Source organism: Jaculus jaculus, chromosome 3 (genome assembly GCF_020740685.1).
Source record: "Jaculus jaculus isolate mJacJac1 chromosome 3, mJacJac1.mat.Y.cur, whole genome shotgun sequence".
NCBI lineage: Eukaryota > Metazoa > Chordata > Mammalia > Rodentia > Dipodidae > Jaculus > Jaculus jaculus.
The window spans coordinates 93,044,970-93,070,590 of record NC_059104.1 but is presented as its reverse complement, the minus strand read 5'-3'; the positions used below and the strand labels follow the sequence as shown (position 1 = coordinate 93,070,590).

Sequence of the window (25,621 nt, the reverse complement as noted above, 5' to 3'; positions counted from 1 at the left end):
CAGCAGGTGTATAGTTAAGAGTTCTGTGCTGCTGTGGGCTACATAAGGATACCCTGTCCCAAAAAGTGAATGAAGCCAGGTGTGGTGACGCATGGCTATAATCCTAGAACTTGGGAGGTAGAGGAAGAAGGATCAGGCAAGAATTCAAGGGTAGCCTTGGCTACATAGTGAGTTGGAGGGCAGTCTGAGGTTCTTGAGAGCTGTCTCAAAAACAAACACCAGGGGAACTGACTCATCAGACAAGAGAAGAGGGGCTGTCCGCTAGCAGGGCATACCCAGTCATAATCCTTCCATATACCTCCATATCAGTCCCCCTCAACATTCTAATTAGTGCTCCAACTTTCAGAAGACATAGAGACTTTGTAACATAACTTAGCAACTTGGAGCATAAATCCCTTATGCATTTGCTTGTATAGCTGCCTGAGCTCTTTTGTTAGAAGAAAAAAAAAAAACAAACAAAAAAGCCCTTTTTTGAGACAGTGTCTCATTATGTTACCCAGAGTAGACTCCAACTCTGGATCCTCTAGAGTGCTAGAGCTAGAGCGTAGGGCATTTTTCGTCGTCACTGGGTTTAGGTCTGTGCCTCTTTTATAGGAAGTTGACCTGAATATTCTTTTTATTTAAGCTGTCTTACACTCATAGAACAGCAGTGCTCTGCTGTGTGGCCTTGAATTCCTCTTTGCCTTTTCTTCACTCAGAGCCTTCTATATGATCCAGGTGATAGTTATCCACTGTAAAAGACGTAACACATGTCTTCCATAAACACTAACATGATACTCACAGGTCTCTTTTAGGCCATGGTCCAATCCCAGTTTGCCCCTAATTACCCGAGGGTCTACTGCTTGTAATTCATCTACTTTGTTACTAATTTCCCAGTGCAAACAACAGAATCAACTCTAACCAACTTAAGTAGGGTAGGAATTTAGTAAAAGAATAATGAATGCTGTGTGGCTCACAGAATTGACAAGAAGATTGGAGAATTAGGCTTAAGCAGGGTTGATGGAAGCAAGGCCTGACTAGGGTTTCTGTGTCTTGCTACAGAAGCACTATACTTCTGATACTGATCATTGGACTGGTATCCACAAGCTGCTGGCCTTCATTGCTGTCAGATGTTTAGTGCCATGCCTTTGAATTCTTGACTTCACATCTACTGCAATAACCTCAGTGTCATCTGTGCCATTCCCTTAGCCCTTTGCTCATATAATTTTCCTCTGCTTTCGTTTGCAGGGAGTAGAGAAAGAATATTACATTCTTCAGGTTTTTTTTTTAATTATTCATTTATTTGTGAGCAGAGAGTGAGAGAGAGACCGACAGAGAGAGGGTGTGTGTGTGAGAGAGAGTGTGTGTATATGGGCGCACCAGATCCTCAAGCCACAACAAATGAACTCCGAACTCCGGATGCATGCACCAATTTGTGCATCTGGCTTTACATAGGTACTGGGGAATTGAACTGAGTCATTAGTCTTTATGAGCAAGTACCTTTAACCACTGAGTTATCTCTCCAGCCCTGTTCTTTGGTTTTTGAACTTCTTTTCTCTCTTGCATCTCATGTGTCTTGTGAATCTCAAATCAGAAGGTGATTTACTTTAAAGGGCATCATCCACTATAGTGTCTGTACCCTAGTGTTTTAGTGATGGAATTATCACTTACTTAACAAATATTTTTTGAGCACCTGTGATGTGCCAGGATCATGTTGGGCATTTAAAAAGGAACTCTAATAGCATTCATATGGATAGCAAGAGGAAGTAATAGGTGAGGACACAGAAATTTATACTAAAATTCATTTGTTATGAAATAAGAACAGTGATAGAAAATTTTAGTACTATCCTTACATGTTGATTTTTCCAAATCATGTGAATAATTAATACTAATGTCCAGTGCTTAGCAGGTAAAAGATGAAAATTCTACCCTTTACTGTTTAGTCAGAATGATATTTGAACTTTAGTTTCATGGAAAGGTGGATGTATCTTTTTGCCTAGGAGGAAATAGTTCTTTTCATTAAACTATGGTATTTTTGTTTAAATGAGTGTTTGATTTGATTTTCCTGTAAATACTAACTGTACAACAACAACCCTGGAGTAGTTTGGTTCCCTGAGCTTTTCCTGGTTTTTTGTTTTTCTATCTTATGTTGATTAAACATGAACTAGTGCTACTTAAGTAAGAAAAGCTAACCCACTGTCTCTGATTGATGCATAAGAGCTTGTTATGACAGCAGAGTGTCCTCTGGTAGCACAGTTATCTAGTGAGTCATTTGCTTTGTTTGCATCTGTTTCCTTATGGCTAATCCTTTTGCCAGTAGAAGTCGTTAAGGATGATCCAGAGGTTTACATACTGTTTTCCTATCTCAGAATAAACTGTTTAGGGTACAGAGGGGAGACGTACCTCAGTGTGCTAAGTATGTCTTAGAAGTGTAAGGGTATAGTAATTGCTTACAGGTGTTCAGTTATCCTTCTAACTGCCTTCTGTTCTGATGGGTGGAGTAGAACTTAGCCTCCTCACTGTAGCTACTGATGATAAGGAATGGGCCAACACAAGACACTGAGTAGTCAGCCATGTGCTTCATATTTAGTTACTTTGTGAAACAACCAAACATGAAATGCTTCTGTTTTCTGATTCTTGGTCTTTGAGCATTGTAGTGTGTTGATCTGCCAGGCAATAGGTCCTTTCTTTGAAAGCCTCCTTCTGTGCTTTGCCTCATGGTGGCTCCTAGCAGGGGTGTGCCATTTCACAGACAGTCAGTGTGCGCTGCAGGTGGCTGGAAAGATGTTCTCACTGGACTGGTCATATTTCAGTTACTGGCCTCACCAAAAGAACTTCTAGGAAATAATTCTAGATTCAGTCTAGGTTTCAGAGGACAGTTTAGTTTATTTACTGAGTATCTACTTAACAAAGAGGTAATAGACTAGAAACTGGAGCTACAAGGACAAAAGATTCAGTGTCTGTCCTATGGCTCTAAATGCCTTCTGTGTTCTAATTCATACTATATCCCTGAATTGTCCCTAAGTTTCAGATTAGTATTTCTGATTATCTACTTGACATTGTCACCTAGATTTTGAAAACTAGATGTTTTCCTTTGTGTGTATTGTATGTGTGCATGTGTGGATACATGTGTGTACACATGTATGCATGTGGAGGCTAGAGAACAATCTGGGGTGTCATCCTCTGGTGTGTCGCCACCCACTTTCTTTTGAGATAAGGTCTTATTGTCCTGGAGCTCCCTAATTAGGCTTGGCTCGTTGGCTAGTGAGCTCCAGGGATCCACCTATCTCTGCCTCCCCACCACTGGTATTATAGGTACTTGCCACGACACTTAGCATTGATATGGGCACTGAAACCAAACTCAGCCCCTCATGCTTGCACGGCAAGTGGTTTACCGACTAACCTATCTCCCAGCCTCTAAAACTCAAGTTTTTGATTGATTGTATGCACTCTCTTACCTGACCCTCCACCACTGTATTTGCCTCTCTCCACGTTTTATGCCATTGTTCCCTTCTTCCAGGGCAAGAACAATGGAATCATCCTTCGTCTTCTTCTCCCAAGTCCTCTTCTCATCATTCAGTGCCTCCCCCACAGTTAGACTGGCAAAAAGTCATGTAGAAGCAGACCACTTCAGCCATGCACCTGAGTCCAAGCCTTTACCATCTCTCACCTGCTCTCTAGAGCCTGTTTTCTACAGGGCAGCCAGTTGATAAGAATTCAAGTACATATATTTAAAAATCAATTAATCAAACACCAAAACAAAAGTTCTTGTGTTGCTGAGGTCCATGGGGTACACTGATAATCAGATATTTGCACTTTCTCCCAATTTGGACTATACCAAACAAGTCATTTGCTTAATTCTCTCTTCATTGACACTTACTGATTCCTTATGTGTGATGCCTTCTCTGCACTTAGGCTAAAATATCACACCTGTCTCCTGTGGTTCCCGTTAACCTACTTTGATTTTTCTTGTTAATTACCTACACCCAACTCATGTTATTGTCAGTCTCCCCCCGCCACCCGCCACTCCCCGCTCTGCAGATGTAGGGACTTCATTTGGGTCCTTGCTTGCTTCTCAGGCTGGTGACAGTGCCTGGCAGTCTCACACTGTTTGCTAAGAGAATTCGTGTTCTCTAAGAGCATGAAGAGAGAGGAGCAGGTCTGTGGAGATGATACCTCCCTAGAAAAGGTTTGAGCTAAACTAGAAACAGCCAGGGGAGAATGTCCTGGGCAGATAGGGATTCTTGGGTGTAAAGGCTCAGAGGGATGAAATAACCCTTTATGTCCATCAGTTAGTAAGGCAATTTGACATGACAAGTGAAAAGTATAAGGCTGGGGAGGAAAAGAGGGGTTAGGGCAGGATATTGAGTATTTTGCTAGGCTTTGCTCAGAGATGGTATTTGTTTTGTATTTTTCTTCTGGAAGGTAGGAAATCATTGTGTTTACAAGGAGAGAATTGAGAGACCTGGAGCTCCGTTTACTGACAGACTATAGTGAAGGAGGATGTATGTGTTGAAGGTTGGAGGTCTTTCTAGAGGCTTCCCATGTTATATTAGGCCTAATTTTACTAGAATTTAGTCTTCAGCAACCATGTTGCACAATTTTCCTTGTTTTACAGTATTCATATCCTTGATTCTCTAGGGGTGTATAAATGTCATCTAAGGAGGCAGAAGCCTCCACATTCATGGTTCTGGCACATGTTTATTATTTTTGCTTGTCCTTTATCAGACGTCTGTCCACAGTGCCTGTATTTATCAGTTTTTCCCTTATTTTGTGTTTGCTTTATCTCCATTTCCCCTGAGAGATTGAATTTAAATTGCTTCTTTTCTACTAGACTAATACATAGTCCTCTGTTTACTTTCAAACGGAGAAAATGACAAAACACCAGCATCTTGGAAGGCTCAGTGGTTTCTCCTTCTGCATAGTGGGGCAGCTGAGTGCTTGCAGACTTTAAAATTCTGTGCCTCATAAAGTAGAGTTTCCAGAGCCAAGGCTCCAGCAAACAACTGATTGAGGGAAAGAAGAAATGCTGTTGCCAGAAACTGAGTCCAAAGCTTTCTTTGCTTTGCTGGCCTAAAAAAAAAAAAAGTTTTCCTGTCCCTCACATGTGTTTGTCCCAAGAATCCTTATTAGGAATCCTTTCTTTATGATGTCAAGGATTATACCAAGAATTGAATTGCATTTTTAATTGTCATTAGTGGTATGCTTTTTAAAGTACAGAGAGTATGTTTTTCCTCCCTCAGACTAATGGCTTTTCTCTGTGGGGCTGATTGGATCTCAGTGTCATTGTGAGAGCAGGGCAGCGGGCTGTATTTGGACACCACCCCGTGAAGGCCCATTTTGTCTTAGATGCTGGAGAAATCCTAGTGTGCTGTGTGTCCGTTACCTCATATTCCTTCCACACAGAGGACCTGCTGTTGTAAAGGAACATTCCTACCCTGGACTGAGTCTCCTGGGGTTCTCGGGATTGCCAGGCTCCATCATACTGTGACAAGCACGGTGACACAGCGCTCCTCACATTCAGCTGAGCCTGATGAGAAACAAAAGGGGCTTTCTCCTCTTTGCTCAGTGGAGACCCTCTGAAACATTAGCTTTCCCTGTGGTTTACAGGCTTTGTCATTCCAATCACCTAAGACTAGGCTTTGACTTCCTGCCACTTTCCCAGCCCAGCAGGAGGTAGCTACCTTCCTAATCTGGATGGGAGTTATAGACGCATATTTGAATCTACCTGCACAGGAAAGAGAGAGTGGGGCCAGGCTCCCTTGTCTCTGGAGACATGTTCTTTGCTATCTGAAAATTTGCTTGGGCCATTGCAAGTACCTAGCTTTATCTTTTTGTTTTCATTAGCTTCTTAGAATTAAAAAACAGAAACATACTGAGAATAATAAATTCTCATCTTCATACTGCTCACAATTATTGGAAACTAATATTTCATACTACTTCAAGTTTATTGTAATTATAAGAAGTAAGATTACAGATAAAACTGGAGTGTCTTTTGCCTCTATGCACATATTTCTTATTCCTAGAAGTGCCTTTGGTGTTTACTTTTCTCCCTCCTTTCACATACAAACATGAAGAAGGTCTGTACTTCACTGTCAGTGTGCCATGCAGTGTCTTCCCTGAGTTTGCTCCATTTCAGTCAGTTCTTTCCAACTGAGCATTCTGTTGGAAACAAAATTAAATTTTCATAACAAGTATATCAATCTTTTTACTCTACAGTTTATTTGAGACAGTCAGAGGGAGAGAGAGAGAGAAAGAGAATGGGCGTGCCAGGGCCTCTGGCCACTACAAATGAACTCCAGATGCATGTGCCCCCTTGTGTATCTGGCTAACATGGGACCTGGAGAATTGAACCTGGGTCCTTAGGCTTCACAGGCAAGCAACTTAAACACTAAGCCAGCCCTCTTATTGCATTTTTGAAGACTCTTTTCCTTTCCAGAGATCACTTAAGATAGTGTGGGTTTTGTATCTGAAAGTCTTTACAATGATGGTTTTCACTCATGTAATTTTAATTTTTTGTGTCTTTTCAACATAGAGGAGAGCTCCCCTTTTCCTGCCGTAATGATATGTATTCACTGATCTGTAATGCCACCTCTATACCGTGTCTTTGTTTGTTTAATATGCATGATGCATGGTTCTACTTTAGGGTCCTGCTCAGGGCCATTGGAATATTTATCCATTCCTAAATCACACTAAGTCTTAGTTCCTATCAAAGGTAGTGTCCTCCCTATTGTTTTTTAAAATTATTTTAGTTATTGTAGGCTCAATTTTGTTCCATTACATTTTATAATTACTTGTAAACTCCACAAAAATCCTTCTGTAGCTGATTCTGAACACGTTGGGGAAAATTGGCATCGTGAAGCTGTGATGCATTCCCTGTAAACAGAATATCCTCCTGGTGAGTTCAGAGTGTCTTGTATGTCTTTCACTGATGGCTTCTGATTTTCCTGACAAATGTCTCGAACCTCTTGTTACATTTCTTTCTAGATATTTTATTCATTTCGTTGCTATTTTAAATTAACTCATTTTTTCCTGTTGCTGCTTCTATTGGTATATCAGCACATTGTTGATTTTTGTATGCTGCTCATTTTCATCATTCTTACTGGCATATAGAATAGTCTTCACCTGCCTGTGAATTTCTATGCATAAAGTTGTGCATTCTCAAAAAAGTTTTCATGCCTCTTGTTTTGTGTCCTTGAGTTATATCCTGTAGTGTAGTATGACAGGTGAGCAGACAGGCTGGGGATGTGGCTTCGTGGTCGAGTACTTGCCTAGCATGTGTGATCAGGAGGCTCAGAGTTTAATCTCCTGTGCCACCAAAAATGAAAGAACACAAAACAGTGTCTGACTAATTATCTGCTCCTCATTTAAAGGAATGCATCTAAAGTTTTAGGGTGAAATATTTTGGTACCAAGTTTGACTTCAGCTATATGTTTTTAGCTGTTATCTTTTAATTAAGAAGAATAATAATCAGGCCAAGATAGCTTCTATCTTTGGTTTTCTAGGGAATTTCTTTCACTACTACTAGCATTAGACTTCTTAGAATGCCTTTTTGTATTCAAAATAATAGGTTTTCATCTCTTAATCTGATTGCAATGATACCCTTTCCGTGTTCAACTGTCTTTGCATTCCAATATTCAACTTGGTTATGAAATAAGAAATTTTCTTGGTAAACATACAGAATTTAATTTTATAACTTATTTGGGATGTTCCTATTTATTTTCATATGTAAAATTGGTCTGTATTTTTCAACTGTTCTTTTCTGATTTTATACAGGCTACACTAGCTTTATTATGTGAGTTGGTTTAGTAATTTTATGTTTTATGATTAAGATTTTCATTTAGGGTTAAAATTTCATAGTCATTTGTACTTTTATGATTTGAGGGTACATGCTTTAGTTTCTGAATTTGTGTATTATATTTAACTTTCATCTTGATGAACAATACTTCCACATGAAATCTGGTTGAACAATTTAAATTTATATCAAAAAGTACATCTTCTTCCCACTCATACCCTTAAAAGGCTATGAAGTGTTTGGTTTCCCAGCAACCACTGATAGGAGTTTGGGGCTATAGTTTCTTTCCAGTTCAGTGTACACATACAGTCACAAAACAGTCCACTTTACTCTTTTCACTTAACAATAGATCTTCAACTCCCTATTGATGGATCCTTCTCATTTGAAAAGTATGCCATATCAGCATTCATCTTTTTTTTTTCCTAATGTTTATTTCTGCCTTTCTTTTTAATCTTGATGGGTTCTACTAAGTGGTTATATTTTAGTAGTGTCTTTGTATAGTATCAGATTTATCAAGGTATAACTGATGTAGAGTATATTTTACCCTTTTGGGTTTATATTTCTTCATGTTAACGCATAGTATGGTCATGTAACCTTTATCACAATCAGAATATAAAAGTACCATCATCCAAAAATAGCTAACATACCCCAGCTTGCTCCCCTGACTCCTGTCCTCTGCCACTACAGATCTGATTTCTGTTCGTGTAGCTTGAGCTTTTCCAGAACATCGTCTCAATATGATCCATAGAATATAGAGCATGTTGAGGATGAGATCCCATGTACCCTTCACCATAGTACAATATCACGACTAGATTTTAATGACACCATATGATCTTAGCTTTCTTTGTTTTTAATTTATAGTTTATTAACAACTTCCATACTTATAGACATTAAACCATGATAATTCCCTCTCCTGCCCGTTTCCACCTTTGCAACTCCACTCTCCATCATATCCCCTCCCCGTGTCAGTCAGTCTCTCTTATTTTGACGTCATCTTTTCCTCCTCCTATGATGGTCTTGTGCAGGTGCTGCCACTGTGAGGTCGTGCGTACCCGGTCCATTTTGTTTCTGGAAGGCGCCTTGTAAGGAGTCCTGCCCTTCCTTCAGCTCTGACATTCTTCCCCATCTCTTCCCCAATCGACCCTGGTCCTTGGTGATCTTAGTTTTCTTAAGCTTGTGTTCATTTATGTGTAAAAACATTTGTGTTTAGTTCTGCACATTTTCTTGTATATGGACGTCTACATAAACTCTAGCTAGATTTCGTGAAACCATCTGCAGGGTACTTGTAAGGGCATCTGAGTTTATCCCAGTTTTGATTTACACATAAGATCATCTATAACCATCCATGTACATGTTTGTATGTGAACCTGTGTTTTCATTCCTCCGGATAATGCCATGAGCGTATTGCTGAGTAGTATGGTAATGCTGTGTTTTGTTGGGGGCCTTACGTATAGTGTTGTTTTATTTGATTTTCATTTATGATGCTGAAATAGGGTCTCTCTTTGGCATATGCATATCTGGTTTTCCCAATACCTCATGAAAGTTTTTTTTTTAATTTTTAAAAATACTTTATTATTATTTATTTATGAGAGAGAGAGAGAGAGAGAGAGAGAGAGAGAGACTAGCAGACTCAGAGAGAGAATGGCTGTGCCAGGGCCTCTAGCCACTGCAATCCAACCCCAGATACATGTACCACCTTGTGCACCTGGCTTACGTGGATCCTGGGAAATTGAACCAAGGTCCTTTGGCTTTGCAGGCAAGCGCCTTGACCACTAAGCCATCTCTCCAGCCCTCACGAATGATTTTATTTGTATCAAAGATAAGGATTTGTTTCTGGACTCTCTCGTCTGTTTCATTGGCCTGTATGTCACTGTTTATGCCATCATCACTGTTTTTATTATTGTGGCTTTGTAATGTTTTGAAGTCAGTTAAATACGAGTCCTCCAACATTGTTCTTTTTAAGAATTGTTTTGGTTGTTTGGGATTCCTTGAGATTCCATATGATCTTTGGTGACCTTTCACCATTAAATTTATTATTGTATTAAGGAAGTTCCTAAGACCTTTTTAAAAATTATTATGAATGGTGCTGAAGTTACTTAGTTTTCTTTTTAACATCTCTTAGAAAGTTCATACTATTTTTCTGATTTAGTACATCAGTAGGATAGAATTAGGTTAAGTGAGATTTCAAATGTTTAGCCAGCCTTGAATTCTCAAAATAAATTCCATTGGGTTATGATCATTTTTCAAACAATATTTTGGTAAATATTTTCTTAAGGATTTTTGTGTGTATGTTCATGAAGGCTATTAGTCTACTTTTCTGTGAAGCCTTCTATGGCCTATGTCCTTCTAAGCCATAGGCTTTTGACATAGTTTTCAATACCAAGCATGAATTTCTTCCCACTGAGTGGGCTTCAAGTCCAAGTAGAATGCATGTGGTTACTCTTATAACTTACATACCATTATTGCACCTAGAAGTGTATCTTGCCTGACTGGTTGATGTATGGTTTACAGGATCCATTGCTTGTTAAAACTGTTGATGACTTTTCCCTTAGCAGTCTATGTAATACTTTCTAGCAATTTGGCAACTAGCCAACAGGGAAGTGGCTTCCAGTTCAGTTCCAGCTTGATTTCTCTGTACTGTGATATCAGCATGTGGTATCTTCAACAGCAGGGTCTTACCTCTAGTTCTGGTGGGGCAACCAAGAACGTTGCATTATTTTGAGGACTAATAACTCACAAAGGGGAGGGATGACCCATCTAAGGTACTGGGATTTATAAGCAGCAACTTATGGATCCCAGTAAAGCTTTCTCAACACAGCAGGGTACTTCTGACCAATCTCTTTATATATTTATTTATTTACTTATATGTATGTACACACATACATACTTACATGTTTGCATGCATGCATACATTCATACATACATGTATACCAGGGACTCTTGCCACAGATGAATACCAGATGCATATGCCACTTTGGTTCTGGCTTTTACATGAGTGCTAGGGAATCAAACTTGGGCTGGCATGCTTTGCAAACAATTCCCTTTAAGCCATTTTCCCAGCCCCTCTTACTATTTTAAAATTATGTTTTTAATTAACTAACCAAGAAATAAGTTTCTATATGACTTATTTGTAAAGTCTTTAGTTTTGTGCATTCTTCTCTCCTCCCTTCCTCCCTTTCTCCTGTCTTCACTTAGATCTTTCCACCCCTGTACTTTGTTCCTCTTCTTGTTACTATCCTCTCCCCACTTCTTCCTCCCAACCTCACTCTAGCTTCCTGGCTTCTATTACTGACTCTTATTTCAGCTACAAACAAATTTTAAATGCTCAAACTAGAATCAACACATGAAAGAGAACATGTGGCATTTGTCTTTCTGAGCTTGAGTTATGTCACTTAGAATAATTTTTTCCAGATCCATTTTCCTGTGAATTTCATAATTTTATTTTTCTTTAGAGCTGAATAAGACCCTGTTGTGTATATGCACAGCTCTTCATTATCTGTTCATCAGCTGTGGGTCTTTTAGTCTGATTTCATGTCCTAGCTATTGTGAATAGAGCAATAATAAACATGGCTGAGCTCTTATTTATCTCTATATTAAAGTGTAGAGTCCTTAGGGTATATGCCCAGAAGTGGTACAGCTGTATCACATGGTAGATCTATTTTTAGGTTTTTGAGAAACCTCCATACTGATTTCTGTAATGGCTATACCAGTTTACATTCTCATAAACAGTAACTAGGGTTCCTTGTCCTCTCCACATCTTCACTAGTATATGTTCTCATTTTACTTTTTTATAATTTTTTATTTATTTGAGAGAGAGAGAGAAAAATAGGCATGGGGGGGGGGGGAGAATGGACCTGCCAGGGAGTTTGGCCACTGCAAACGAACTCCAGACTTTGCAGGCAAGTGCTTTAACCACTAAGCCATCTCCCTAGCCCTGTCATTTACTTTTTGATGATAGCTATTCTGACCAGGGAGAGAAGGAATCTCAAAGTTGTTTTAATTTGCTTTTCTCTGATGGCTAGAGATGTTGAACATTTTTTAAATGCTTTTGGCTCTTATTATTTCTTTTTAGAACTCTGTTCAGTTCCATGGTTCATGCTTTGATTGAATTGTTTAATTTTCTTTTTTGATGCAAACCCAACAGACTGCTTTTTTTTTTAATGTGAGAGTGAGAGAGAGAATTGTTACTCCAGGGCTTTCAGCCCACTGCAGTCAAATTCCGGACATGTGCCCCTTATCTGCATCACATGTGCGACCTTGTGTGCTTGCATCACTGTGTGTCTGGCTTACATGGAAATCTGGAGAGTCAAACATGAGGCGTTAGGCTTCACAGGCAAGTGCCTTTACCACTAAGCCATCTCTTCAGCCCTGATTCTTTTTCTTTTTGATTTTGCTTAGTTTTTTGAGTTCTTTAGTGGATATTTCTTTTTTAACTATACCAAAGTCCAACTCATATAAGCTGGTCTTCCCTGAAAATCAGTAAGTGAATGTGAATTTTAAGGTATAAATAGGTAGACAACAAGATGTGGAAAGGGTGACAGTAATGGTACAAAATATGGTTGGAAAGTTACTGTCTTTAAACAATCCCAACTTACTGTGTCTCCATCTGTGAGCTAGCACTCCAGGGATGAGATGTGGGTGTTGGCAGTGCTGTTTTCCTTTCTGAAAGCTCTGGGAGGCATCATGTGTAACCCCGTTCAGGAAGACAGCAAAATTCTGCTTTTACACTTCCTATGTCACTCTCCATCTTGAAGCAAGTAGTGGTATGCCAAGTACTTCATGAACTGCTTGCTGGAGAATCTGGTCTTCTTCTAATAGCTGGAGAAAAATCTTTCTTTTTAGATTCTGCCCACCTAGATAGGAGATCCAAAGTTCTGTCTACCACAGTCATGTTATGGAATTAAGGCTTTATTCTTATGCATTAAGTAGAGATCTGAAGTCATCAAGGGAGCTGGACAGATGGCTCAGCAGTTAAGGCATTTCGCTGCAAAGCCTAATGACCTGTGTTAGATTCTCCATTACCCATATCCAGCCAGATTCACAGACTGGTACATGTAGCTTGAATTAGTTTCAGAGACTAGAGGCCTTGGCATGCCAATTCATTCTCTCTCTTTCATCTCTCTTTGCTTGTAAATAAACAAACATTTTTTAAAAGAAGTCTGGAAAGATGGCTTAGTGGTTAAGGTATTTGTCTTCAAACCCAAAGGACCCAGGTTCGATTCTCCAGGTCACACAGAAGGCCAAATACACAAGGTGGTTCATGCGTCTAGAGTTTGTTTGCAGTGGCTAGAGGCCCTGGTGCACCCATTCTCTCCTTCTCCCCAACTTCTCTGAAATAAATAAATATATAGAAAAGAAAAAGAACTAAGATGATCAAATTTGTGTTTTTTAAAGATCATCCTGACAATAATATAGACAAGGCTTCTCTTGGAGCCACCCTAAATTCATGTAAAGTCATTAACTATTTTAAGAGGAAAGGGATTCAACACATGGAATAAGGTCTTTACAGAATCTTCAGAAGAGCTGAAAGATACATTTGTGCGTCTGTTTAGCCTCTCAAAACCAGAGTTGGTCCTATCTAAGAGCACTGTTACTACCTCAGCCAGAATGAGGAAGGCGGGGTGGGCAGCAGGCAGGGTGTTGGGAGGGGGGGCTGGACTCTGCGGGCTGCTGTCCATGGTGCTGATCACATCTGCTTCCTGTCAGTGAGATGATGCCAGTGCTGATGAGGTAGGAGCATTGTGTATTCTGTTTACTTTTCTGTAGTCTGAAGGGGAAACATTGCTTTTTTCACTTTTTTATTTTGTGAGAGTCTATTTGCAAATACTGGCATGTGTGTCATGTCACATGCAGAGGTCAGATGACAGCATTTAGGTTTGTCCTCTCCTGTCCAACTCATCTGAGGCAGGATTTCTCTGTCTGGATTCTCGCTGCACTGCTATTCACTGTTGCACTTTCCATGAGTTTCTGGAAATTTCTCCCATCTCCACCTCCCAACTTGTAGACATCATGCTGGGATTACAGAATCCCACCAAGGTTTTCAGCTTTCACATGGGATCTGGGGATCAGACTCATGTACTCCAATTTTAATGGTGACCACTTTCTCCACTGTACCATCTTCCAAGCCCAAAAATGTCTCTTTAAGTTGGGATCACCTCATTTGACCACATGGGTTCTGCTGCCTTTGCTGAGATTTTATTATGATCATAATCTCTTGTCACTTAAATTAAGGTGTGTGATAGGTGTTGGTGGGAGAGAGGCTTGGATTTTGAGTTGTTTCACCTTTTCGTTTTGGGGGGCATCCACATACTCCAGTCATGGTTGTTTTGTTTGTTTATGCTCTTTTGTCTCCTCGCTATTTTTTGCTTGGTTTACCTTTGTCAAAATCCTGACAGTGGGTATAAAGGCTTCTGGCCACAAAGATTTTTCTTCATTCTTAAGCTGGCTGACTCCATGGACCCTTGGTCTACTTTTCTCTAAGTTAGGAACATTATATCTCTTCACTTTATTTCTCCACAGTGGTTTCTGAGGTTGGAATTCAGATCCTTCAGAGTTGTACCCTGTATCAGCAAGCTTTTGGTTCCACTTCAAAGATTATGGCAGTAAGGGTATGCAAACTCCCGTTGTTTTGTTGCTGGTGGTGGTTTTTGCTTATTTTAATCCCTTAAAAAAAACACTACTTGGAGTTCAAATCTTGGGACAATATTCTGTAATCTGCTGTGTCATACCAAGACCCACCTAAGGAGATTTCAAACTTACATCTTGTTAGGTATGTGTATATGTTAAGGTAATGATAATGTAAGCACTAGTACACTAAGGATGTAATGCTAACACTTTTATTTGCACATACACTTAGAATTTATAAAGGGTTTGCTTATCAGATATTTTAGTTATGGCTCTCTTTATGAAGTTTGCTAATAAGAGAAAAGTGAGATCCAAAAAGAAAGAGTGAGTTGCCAAGTCATCCACTAATTGTAAGGAAGAGTGAAGACTTGGAAGTCAGAGCCAGCACTATTTTTACCATACTTTGTTATTCTCCTTAAAAGAAAGCATTACCTCTGTCTTTAAGCACAGATGTCTTACTGTGTCATTCATTAATGTTCATACTTACCTTATTATGAGTAAAAGCCAAAGACAGAGTTGGGGGTTGGAAAACAACCTCACATAATGATGGTGATCTGATCCTTAATGAACCTCAGACTGAGTAAGATATGATCAAACTAATATTAAACCTTTTCATCATTTTCCCTTCTCTGATGTGTAAGAAACTGTCCAACTTCCTCCATAAAATCAGACCTAGGCCTCCAAGTCTGGTATTGGATACAGGAGTTTCCACGTGGGCAACTTGACAGTGTGAACCCTGTTCTTATCTCTATTCCTGAATTTCCTCAGTAGGCTTTGCTTTTATTCCCATCTTGATGAAAGGACACTTTATGTACCATACCACCTCTTTTCCAAGGATGTTTTCTTGGTTCTCCCATAAAGTCCCCTGTGCTACAGTTGAGGCAAGAATTCATTGATAGATCTAGACTCATAGCTGACATTGGGATTTTATGGAGGTCTTAGAAACTGTTGATTTTCTTCCCTCTTCCCATCTCCTTGAGGGGCATATGTGCTTAGATATCAGCCATTGTTGTTGATACCCAGAAGTAAAATGCTGAAGAGAGACTGCTTTTATTTAATTTTCTTTTCTTGTTTTTGTTTTCTTTTGGTTTTTCCATGGTAGGGTCTCACTCTAGCCCAGACTGACCTGGAATTCATTATGTAGTCTCAGGCTGGCCTCGAACTCACAGTGATCCTCTGACCTCTGCCTCCGGAGTTCTGGGATTAAAGGCATGTACTACCATGCCCTATTGAGAGACTGCTTTTCTACATTCCTTTCTAAGCCTTTTGTGTGTAAAGCCAGGGTCTCCTAGGGTGGCCTCTGACTCACTATGAAACTGAGGATGACCTTGAGCTTCTGAGCCTTGTGTTTTCAGCAGGCATGCATGACCACCCTTGGCTTATGTGGTTCTAAGGACAAAACCCAGGGCTTTAGGAATACTAGCCAAGGGTCCTACCAACTGAGTTATATCTCTTGCTCCTTTAAGCCTGTTCTTATGTAATAGCAAATGGGGGCTATTTTCAGGAGAAGTGATTCCTGTCTGCAGAAATGCTCTTTTAATATGGCTTCAACAAGACAGTCAAATCAGGTCACAGAATCTATAATAGTTATCCAGTCACTATATACCATGGTACATAGGAAGAGTGAGACAGTATTTGGGTAAGATGTTAAAGGATGTTGACAGTAGCTATATAAGCTTACCTGTAATTCAGAAAAAAAAATCCCATACTTCATGAGCCTTAAGTTTAAGCTCAAACTGTTGCTTTTATCCTTTTAGGTATCATGAACTGATTACAAAATATGGGAAGTTGGAGCCTTTGGCAGAAGTGGATCTAAGGCCCCAGAGCAGCGCAAAAGTAGAAGTCCACTTTAATGACCAAGTGGAGGAAATGAGCATTCGTCTGGACCAAACAGTAGCGGAACTAAAGAAACAATTAAAAACTCTTGTGCAGCTGCCCACAAGCAACATGCTTCTCTACTACTTTGACCACGAAGCGCCCTTTGGCCCTGAAGAAATGAAGTACAGCTCCCGGGCCTTGCATTCCTTTGGCATTAGGGATGGAGATAAAATAATTGTGGAATCCAAAACAAAATAACCTCTACCAGCCTTGTAAACACACATATAAGGACTTGTTACAGGGCATTTGTTTTGAAAGTGGTTTTCTTTAGGAGAAAGAAGGTTATTTTTGTTTTGTTCTGTTTTGTTTAGCTTTGAGAGGGGTTTTGTATATTTTTCTCCCTAAAAATGGGTAGGGGATTGTTTCTGGTATTTTCTACCACAGATTTCTTCCACTCAGCCAGCAGAATTGGCTGCATCTCCCATCTAATATGCCTCATGTGAAAGATAGAGAAGTCATTGACTTCTTACTGTTTTCACTGGGGTTGGCCTGCCACTGGGTCTTACTTACTGCTAGGTGTCCTAGATAGCATGGTGGTGCACAGTATTCAGATCAGGAGGGGAGGGAGCTTCACAGAAAGGGCCAGTACTTCCATTTCCCCTCCTTCCTTCCCTTCCCTCTCTCCTCTTTCTATTTTGGTTGAGTTTTTCACTTTGACTTGCATCAGCATATGCTTACCTAATAGTTTTATTCTGTTCATAATTAATTTCTTTTTCTCAACATTTTTTTCTTCCCTTTTGAAGTAATTTTTGAATGTTTTAGCATTTTCAACCTGATTCTAATCTCAGGTACTAACTAAGAACCTATAAATCTGTTAGGATCTTGAAGAAGACTTAAATGACGAGTTAAAGCTCCAGGAAAACTTGCTGTTCTGGACGTGTGGGCAGAGTGATTTAATCTCTTCATATGCTACTATCTCTCTCTTATGTCCCTCATATGTTGTATCAGCCATTACTTCCATGACATGAAATGTGTCACCGTTACTTTTGCTTCTTGAATGTATTTTGTCTCATCTTTCTTTTTCATTACACAACTGAGAATAAAGGAAGAACTCAGTAGAATTCTGATATACATGCCCAGCGAGCCAAGAATCAGCTGATAGGCTGCTGTGGTATGTGTAAGGGACATGTGGGGGAATGAGGCTGGCTGGTGTCTTTCCTGCCTGCCGTTCATTCGAAGCCCTTGCTCGTGCACTCTGAATTGAAAGTGAGAGATTCTAATCAAAGGAACGTTGTTCCCAGTTCTTCCTTGGTATGTTGTGATGTCATAGTTGGAACAGTTCTTTTGGATTTACATTTCAGTTTAGGTGCCCCTATAGAAAAAAGCAACTCTGCCAAATCTATGAGTAAAGTTTAAATATTAAAACTTCTCAATGTTTTTGTAGAAATACATTTAAAGCACTTTTCCTTTAAATTCTTAGTCCTTTGCCTACTCTTGTTTTATTTTTCATTAATCTTCCATTCGTATTCATAAATATAACCCCTTTCTTTCATATGCATATTTATATATACATATAATAATTTCTTGGTCCCCCATGTTTACTGGTGAGAGACTTAAGAAATACTTGGCTTAACTAGGGCAGAAGGTGGGTAGGTAAACGTTTCCAAGAATGCAATTATTATCTGGTTGCAGTTGACCTTTAACCTTTGTTATGTCATTCCTCCCCTCCTGTAAACTTAATTTCTTAAGAAGTTTCTAGATGACTTGTGAATTCTTCCTTATGAGGAGTTGTGTTTATAATTGCTACATTTTAACTTTTCCTACGCCATGTGGCAGGTGTTTGTTCTCTTGATGCACTTCAGGTTTGTATCTGGAAAGCCTTGACTCAGCCTCCTGAGGCAAATCTGCATTCACTGTAACACTAAAGGTGGAAACCAAAGGGTTTGAGAAAGATAAATGAGGCCTATTCTGCTGCTGCAGACTGTATCTTTCAGAATCATAAAAATGAGCAGTGGAGATCCAGGCTGGGTATAGACAAGAACAATTATTTTGCAATCACATTTTCCTGACAGATTTTTGGAAATAAGAAAAACGTGTGGCAATGGTGTCATAAAGATGAAACTGGGGTGCTTTGTGTTTGTGCGCACGAGTGCAGAGGAGTTCGTGAGAGAGATGGTGTAACTGAGACCACTGCTTTTGTCAGCCTGGGAACAGATACACTCTTATTTTTTGAGCTTGTTGGACCACTGACTGTCCCACAGCAAAAGGCTTTACTCAGAAGTGGAATGGTCACAATAAGATATTTTATATATGACAAAGTTTTATGAAATGCTTTTTTACTATTAGAGACCTGTTTCTTCTGTTATTACAGAACATAGTGTTTATCAACTGCAGGCATAGTTCTTTTATTATACAGTTGCATGTAAAGAGAAATTATCATCTAATTCAGCTCATATGGGTATTTTTAGGGCATTGTAATTGGTGGTTTTAATAGATGCTGAATAATTTCCAATTAAGAAAAATTAATCCAATTACTGGCCTTTTAGACTACAGAAGTAAATGGGGAAAGCTGTTTGAGCATGTATACTTACAGATTCATTTTGGTGGCTGAGTAAAGAGGCTGCTTTTGAAATAAAATTGGTGCTGTGTAGGCATTTGTAACCAAAATTATTTTTCTAACAGGCCCAAAAGGAAGAGAGAAGAGACTGTGGACCTTTGTGTCTGCACATTATGCATAATGATTGTCTGTAGCTTATCCATGTTTTAATATTGACTTCACTCAGACTCAGTGGGAACATATTATTGACATTTATGAGGTAAAATGCTATTCTAACCAGTATTACAGATACATTGCTTCAGGCAGTGTACAGAGCATACTTTTTTAAAATAGAAATTCTTTTCAGTTCTGGGAAAGGAAAGGAGTGATACAAGAAAGCCAAATCAAAACCAAGGGATCCTCCTACATATGGGCACGTAGCTAGTGAAGCTACATTAGAAATTGATTTTTTAATGTGAATTGTTGAATATTCTAGATTGTTTTAAAGAAAAAAAAAATCCACAGTTGTATGTTTCTGCAACCTATTGCCATAAATATATAAGAAGGAAGCAGAGATCCTCAGCCCCTGGTTTTAAAAAGCTATTAGATGGAAATTAAATCCTAAACATATAAGCTCCCCTGTGTGTAACAAGGCAGAATGTTAAGAAGCAAATGGATTCTGTGAGGGGTTTTCAGCCATGCTTCTGCACCAGCTGCACTAGAGCAGAGAACAGTGATGCACCGTGAGGGTGGATCTCCGTGTGAGGCACCCAGCTGATGGCTTTCCAACGCACACGAGTGTGGCTTGCTGCACTGAGATGCTCAGCTCTGGGGCATGTAAAACATGACTCTGGAATACTAGATAGTTCAAAGCAATGTCACTTCTGTTTATGAATTTGATTTTTCTCTCCATTTCATGTGAGATTTAAAATGCAAACAGATTGCTTTCAAGAAAACCCAGAAGCTCTCTGTGTCCCCAAATGTGTTGTGAACACTACTGTTTTCCATAGGTGCTTCCTTAAAATGTATGTCCATTGTAGTGATGGAGGGGGACTGGACTCTCTCAGGCTCCTTACTTGCCAGTTGTCTCCTGCAGTTAATGGAAATATATATATTTTATTTTAGAATATAATTTAAACATGAAGGTCTATTCTTTGCACTTTTATTAATATATAGAGAGAGATAATCTTTAAAAAATTAAAAATTCAAGTCCATTTACTCTTTGTGTTCTGAGTTTTTTTTCTAGAGTGTTGGGTCAAAGATCTGTGTCTATTTTTATGCATCCTGAAATGGATATTGGTTCTGTGGTTCAGTGCTTTGGGATTGGGCTAAGTTAGGAAGAGTCTGATTGTTTTATCAAACTTACCTTGAATTTTGCTAAAGTTGAAAAATTGCAACATAAAGATTTACAGAAGATACTTCTCTTCTGTTGGCAAAATATTATACTTCTAACATGCTTTCTCTTGCTTTTTTCTTTAATCTTTTGAGGATAAAATCCCTTTTGATATATTTTGGTGCACCACCTTTTTAAAGTAAGATGGAAAAATTACATTTTGGTGAAATAAAAATTTTGGTTTTTCTTCAAAGGTCACTTTTTTCCTTTGAAAGATAATTTTCTAGAAGTATTAAAAGGCTTTTCAGACAAATGGTTAATGTGTTTGCCTGTAAAGCCTAAGGATCCAGGTTTGATTCCCCAGGTTCCACGTAAGCTAGATTCACAAGGTGGGTGCATGTGTCTGAAGTTAATTTGCAGTGGCTGAAGGCCCTGATGTGCCCATTCTCTCTCTCCCCCCCTTCTCTCTCTCTCTCTCTCTCTCTCTCTCTCTCACTCTCTATCAGTCTACCTCTCTCTCAAATAAATAAAAATAAATTTATTTTAAACTTTAGGGTATAATCCTACCTGCTTGTTGATAATTTTTGGTAAGGTATTAGGAATTAATCTTTTACCAATAATTAAGGACCAAGGACCATACTTATTAGGTTTAAAAGATAGTCTGTGAACTTCTCTCTTAATGCTTTCAGATTTCCAAGAATGATGAATTTAACTTTTTATTCTGAGTTTGTATTTATTTTGAGTTTCTCTGAGTATTTAAAATGTATACACATACCTGGATGTCCAGTAACACTTCTACTGAGAAGTGCTGTAATTTCTCCAGTTCCTAGAGTCATAGAAAAGTAGACCTCTCAAGCCACCCTTCCCTTTCCATCCCCTCTAGAGAAGGGTCTTTAGCATAAACAGTGACTTCCATCCCCATTTTCTTACTAATGAGGGAAATTGATGCACAGATTGGTTAAGTAACTAGCCCAGGGATAGGATAGTTGGAAGTGACAAGGCTAAGTTTCAAACATAGGAAAGTTGGTTCCAGCATCTATGCACTTGGGAGCTGGAAGCTCTACCCCAACACACGTTTGTTGTTAATCTTTACAAAGTGCTGCAGTACTAACGTGAAGCTGTCTTCATAGTCCACTTGACCCTGATTCAATCTGAAACATAATCACCCATGTGACTGATAGCTCAAAATCCAGACTCCTAGCTGCATGCAAATCCAGATCATGAAGTTGCAGTTGGTACCTGTTTGCTGACATCCTGGCTTCTTGGAAATCCCATGTTGGTTGCTTGAGATGGGTGCTGTCGACAGCCAATGAATCAATCATGTGATGTAAGAAATCCCCATTCATTTGGTTTTTAACCTCAGGGCATTCTAAGAAATCCTTAAAACCAGGTTTCAACCAAGAGCCAAAGATAAGGGATGCTACTCAGTTCCAGCTTGGATTTCTGTCAGTGAAGCTGAATGTTCCAAGTGAACTAAAATTGGCTTTTGTAGAGGAAGAAAAAAATATGCTTATAGCTTTTATCAAAGGTTTTGTTAGGGAAAAGGATGAATCTGACACTGCGGTTGTTCCCACCACTCAAGGGAACCTTGAGAAGGATAGAAATATTGCTTGTAAAGCAGAGGAGACAGATTATCTAGTAGGACCTATAAGGTCTAGATTGGCCAGAATCGCAGTGTAGTTCATCTTGCTGTGGCTTTCACCATCTCCCCATCCTTGAGTCCACTTAGTTACTCTAAGTCACATACCTAAGGTGTTAAATATGAATAGGAACAAGGTAGGCAGACATTAAGGAATTAAAGGCAGGCAAATATTCTGTGAAGTACGGGGTGCATTTGAGGGTAGGTGTCAGCTTTTATGACTATCAGGAAAGATGGGATGATGTGAACTGTCTGTTAGGTGAAAATGTTTTTCTTTTTTTTTTTTTTGCTTTAAATCTCAAATTTTCTCCCAAAACAAGTCTTTGAAACATCAAAATTTTAAATAGATAATTTTCACATGATTAAAAAATCTACCAATATAACGAAGGTGTATGTTGAATGGCCCATTTATAATACCCATACTGCTTCTATACACCTGTACTCAGTGTATCCACCCAGAGTTTACATGTGTAGTGACAAGTCAGCATATATATTCTAAATGTCTGATTGATCCCTTTTTACACAACAAAGCTAGTCCATGATATACTATCCTATGCCTTTTCAAATTTAATTTATTTGAGAGAGAGAGAATGGGTGCACCAGGGCCTCCAACTGCTGCAAAATAACTCCAGACACATGCACCACTTTGTACAACTGGCTTACATGGGTCCTGGGGAATCGAACTGGGTCCTTTGGCTTTGCAGGTAAGCACCTTAACCACTAAGCCATCTCTCTAGCCCTACCTTACTTTTTTTTTTTTTTTTTTTTTTTTTTTTTACTTTTAATGGATCATGGTGATCCGTCTATAACATATCACCTTCCCCTTTTTATACAGTGTAAGTACTCCTTTTACACACAGACTTTAATCTGATCAGTCCCTTTTTGGTTGACATTTGAGATCACTTTCTTTCTCTCCCCCTCTCTCTCCCCCTCTTTCTCCCCCTCTCTCTCCCACTCCCTCTCCCTCCCTCCCTCCCTCCCTCCCTTCCCCCCCCTTTCTCTTTTCAATTTGCTGCAGTTAGCAGCATCAGTTCTTTCACATTTGAGTACTTATGTAGGATACATTTCCAGAAGTGAGACTGCTGTATCAAAAGAACAAAGTGTAGTTTTAGTAGACATTGCCAGATTATTCCTCAATGAGATCATATAAAATTTATCACTTTCCTGTCTATTATTTGGCACATCTCTTAGAAGTCAAAGATTTCACTGCTGTTCGGCTTGATATTGTGGATTCATGCAAACAAGATCACCCTCTTCCCAGTGAAGCATTGCAAACTGACCCACTTGCATTTGATACATGGTAGGTTTCGTGCATTAGTACAAGTCAGCTTTGTGTCACTGTGACACTATAGCATAGGGGAAGAACGGTTTGTTTTGGCTCATGGTTTATGAGGTTTCCATCCACAGTCCTTGGCTCTGTTTATCCTGGACACACAGTGAATGTGAGGCAGAATACCATGGAACAGACAAGGCGGAGAAAGAGTGACAGGTAAGTGTGAGACCGAGTAGGACAGCTCCTTCAGTGACCCACTTCTCCCAGGCCTCACCTTTCAGCTTCCACTGCATCCCAATGGCCTTTTAAGTGCTCGGTGGTTCATCAATGGAGGAGGCCAGTGATTAGGTCTGAGCCCTACAGATCTACGTGTCTGCAAACACCCAAAGGGATGCTTTACTAATCTAGGTGTTTCTCAAGCCAATCAAGTTGGCAACCAGGATTAACCATCACAGTGGGCCACACATATCCCCCATCATCCTTTCTCTGAAACCTGCAGTTGTTAATCACTGATGAGATACCATATCTACAGCAGAAGGTACACATATTACTTACATTTAACAGTGTGTGAACATTTGTTGAGTGCCTCTGGAGAGTGAAGGATTAGTTGTCCTACATTCCTGTGCTTAGTGTTTGTAATAAGCTTTAGTCAGAGCTGACTAGTTTACCAGCAAAGTCCCTTGTAGAGGGAAGTCCATGGGGGATAGGGAATATAGTGTGACTGTGTCCCTCCATTTTTAAAAACTTTAATGTGTTAGTAAGATTATTAGACATGAGTTGTGGGGTTCTTGGTGATATGAGTCTATTTATAATTTACTATTATAAACTCCTCAACTAGGGCAATGAGTAGCTCAGTGGTCAAGCACTTGCCTAGCGTGTGTGGGTTCCTGCGTTCTATCCCAGTACCAGAAAATAACTGACAATATAGTACTTTGTTTTCTGAAACACTGAACTTTCGGAGATGAACATCTTTTGTTATTGAGCCCTCAAATCTAGAAAGTTGTGCTGGCTAATGAATGTTACATGCATCACTCAGTGTGGTTTCTAAAGATCCAGTGCTGTACTTCTCACTATTAGCTCAAGCTCAGAATGGAGAATGAATGACACCTGGACACGAAGAAACACAGCTACAGGCATAGGATAATTCTTTAATGAAGTGGAGTCTAAAGCATCATTCTGTGTTTAAACCTGATGTTTGCAGACCGCAATTAAAGATTCGTGCCATAATCTGCTAATAATAAATGCAGAAATACTATCTTTTCTAAAATACTGTTTCTATGAATGAAAAACTAAAGAACTGTCAGCATCCCACTTAATGAAAGTTAAACCAGAAGACCAAGAATGATGATCTAAAGTATTAGGCATATTTTTGGGTGTGAGGATTGCTGGGACATCTTGTTGGTATTCGACTCCTTACTGCGTAGAAGTTCTCGGGAGGCTATATTTTCTCCATCACCTCATCCACTTTGAGGGCTTGCTCTGAGTACTATTTCCTTTTCCAGAAAGATTGTAGGTAGACTCTTATCTGGAATCACCTCAATGACCTAAATCTAGGGAGTTGGGCATCAGTAGTCAGTGGGTAAGTGGTAGAAAGAAGTATATTATAGAAGTGACTAGACTTCCCATGGTTGACTTGGCAGAATAACGGAGCATGCAGTTGTAGAGGGCTTGCACATGAGCCGAGATACCAGTGTCGTAGGTTCAGTTCCCTTGAAAGCAGGGAAGTGCAGGTCTTTTGGGTGTGGCCCCTGGGGAAGAACAGAAACAGCAGGGTTGAGCAGAAGAGGCCATCAACCAAGCTGCAGACTAATCAAAGGTGGCTCCTCTAATGGAATATTCTGGAGCAAAGATGAGTCCTGCCTTGAATAGAAATGGCTCATGCTGTTCATAGTCATTGGTGCAGGAGAACAATAACTTTACCTCAATTTGGACACTGATATAATTAGTGAAGGAGAAGCTATTGGAGGCTGTCTATTCACCAAACATTGAAGGCAAATCTGACAGGTAACTGATTCATCTCTTCTCCATATCCCACCTGAAGCACATGTAACTCTCCATCTGTTGTTGGGAGCAGCTCCTCTGAGCTCTTCCCCTGTCCCTTGGAGAAGAAGAGGGAAAAGAGCAGAGTGAACAGACCCTGTTACTGCAGTTGACTCCAGGTCATAACTGGTACCTATGGCCTCTGTCTTTGATCCATTATCTCCTCAGGTCTTGGTCTCTGCTGGTCTCAGTAGTTTACCTGGTAGTTTTATCCAAACTTGAAAATTCTGAGACTGGTAAGCATATGCTGCTCAGTCTACGGCTGTTCACAGTCACAGCCAAGGTTGTACCAAGAAGTTCCAAAATGAGTCATCTGAGTGCAACACATTGTCACCCCCCATGCCCATTGTGGAACAGGAGTCCTGAAACCTCCTGCTGGGCCTGACGAGATGACGGCTCATCTCGCCTGCTCATCTTGACACAGGGGCCCGAAGTACCCATGTAGCATCACAGCCTTAACTTGTGGTTGCACAAGACTCTTGTATCTTCCTCGTGAGAGTATATCCTTGGGACTGGGGAAACAAGATTTCAAGCTGCATGGCTCGGAGATGAGGAGAGTTGGGAATAATAAAATCTCCCACCTT

At 39.7% G+C, this 25,621-nt stretch overlaps 1 protein-coding gene across 3 annotated transcripts in view; it reads left to right on the top strand.

Annotated features, from left to right (window-relative positions):
* Positions 1-25,621, top strand: part of LOC101612114 (tubulin-specific chaperone cofactor E-like protein) — a 143,908-nt gene that overhangs the window by 37,798 nt on the left and 80,489 nt on the right. For 2 of the 3 annotated variants that reach the window (XM_045145510.1, XM_045145511.1), the window contains one exon: positions 16,156-19,970. The exons of the other annotated variant lie outside the window; for it this stretch is intronic. In XM_045145510.1, coding sequence (XP_045001445.1) covers positions 16,156-16,474 — 319 coding nt within the window. In that variant the 3' untranslated portion in view covers positions 16,475-19,970. Of the gene's footprint in view, positions 1-16,155; positions 19,971-25,621 lie in introns of those variants that run through there. 3 annotated transcript variants of the gene reach the window in all.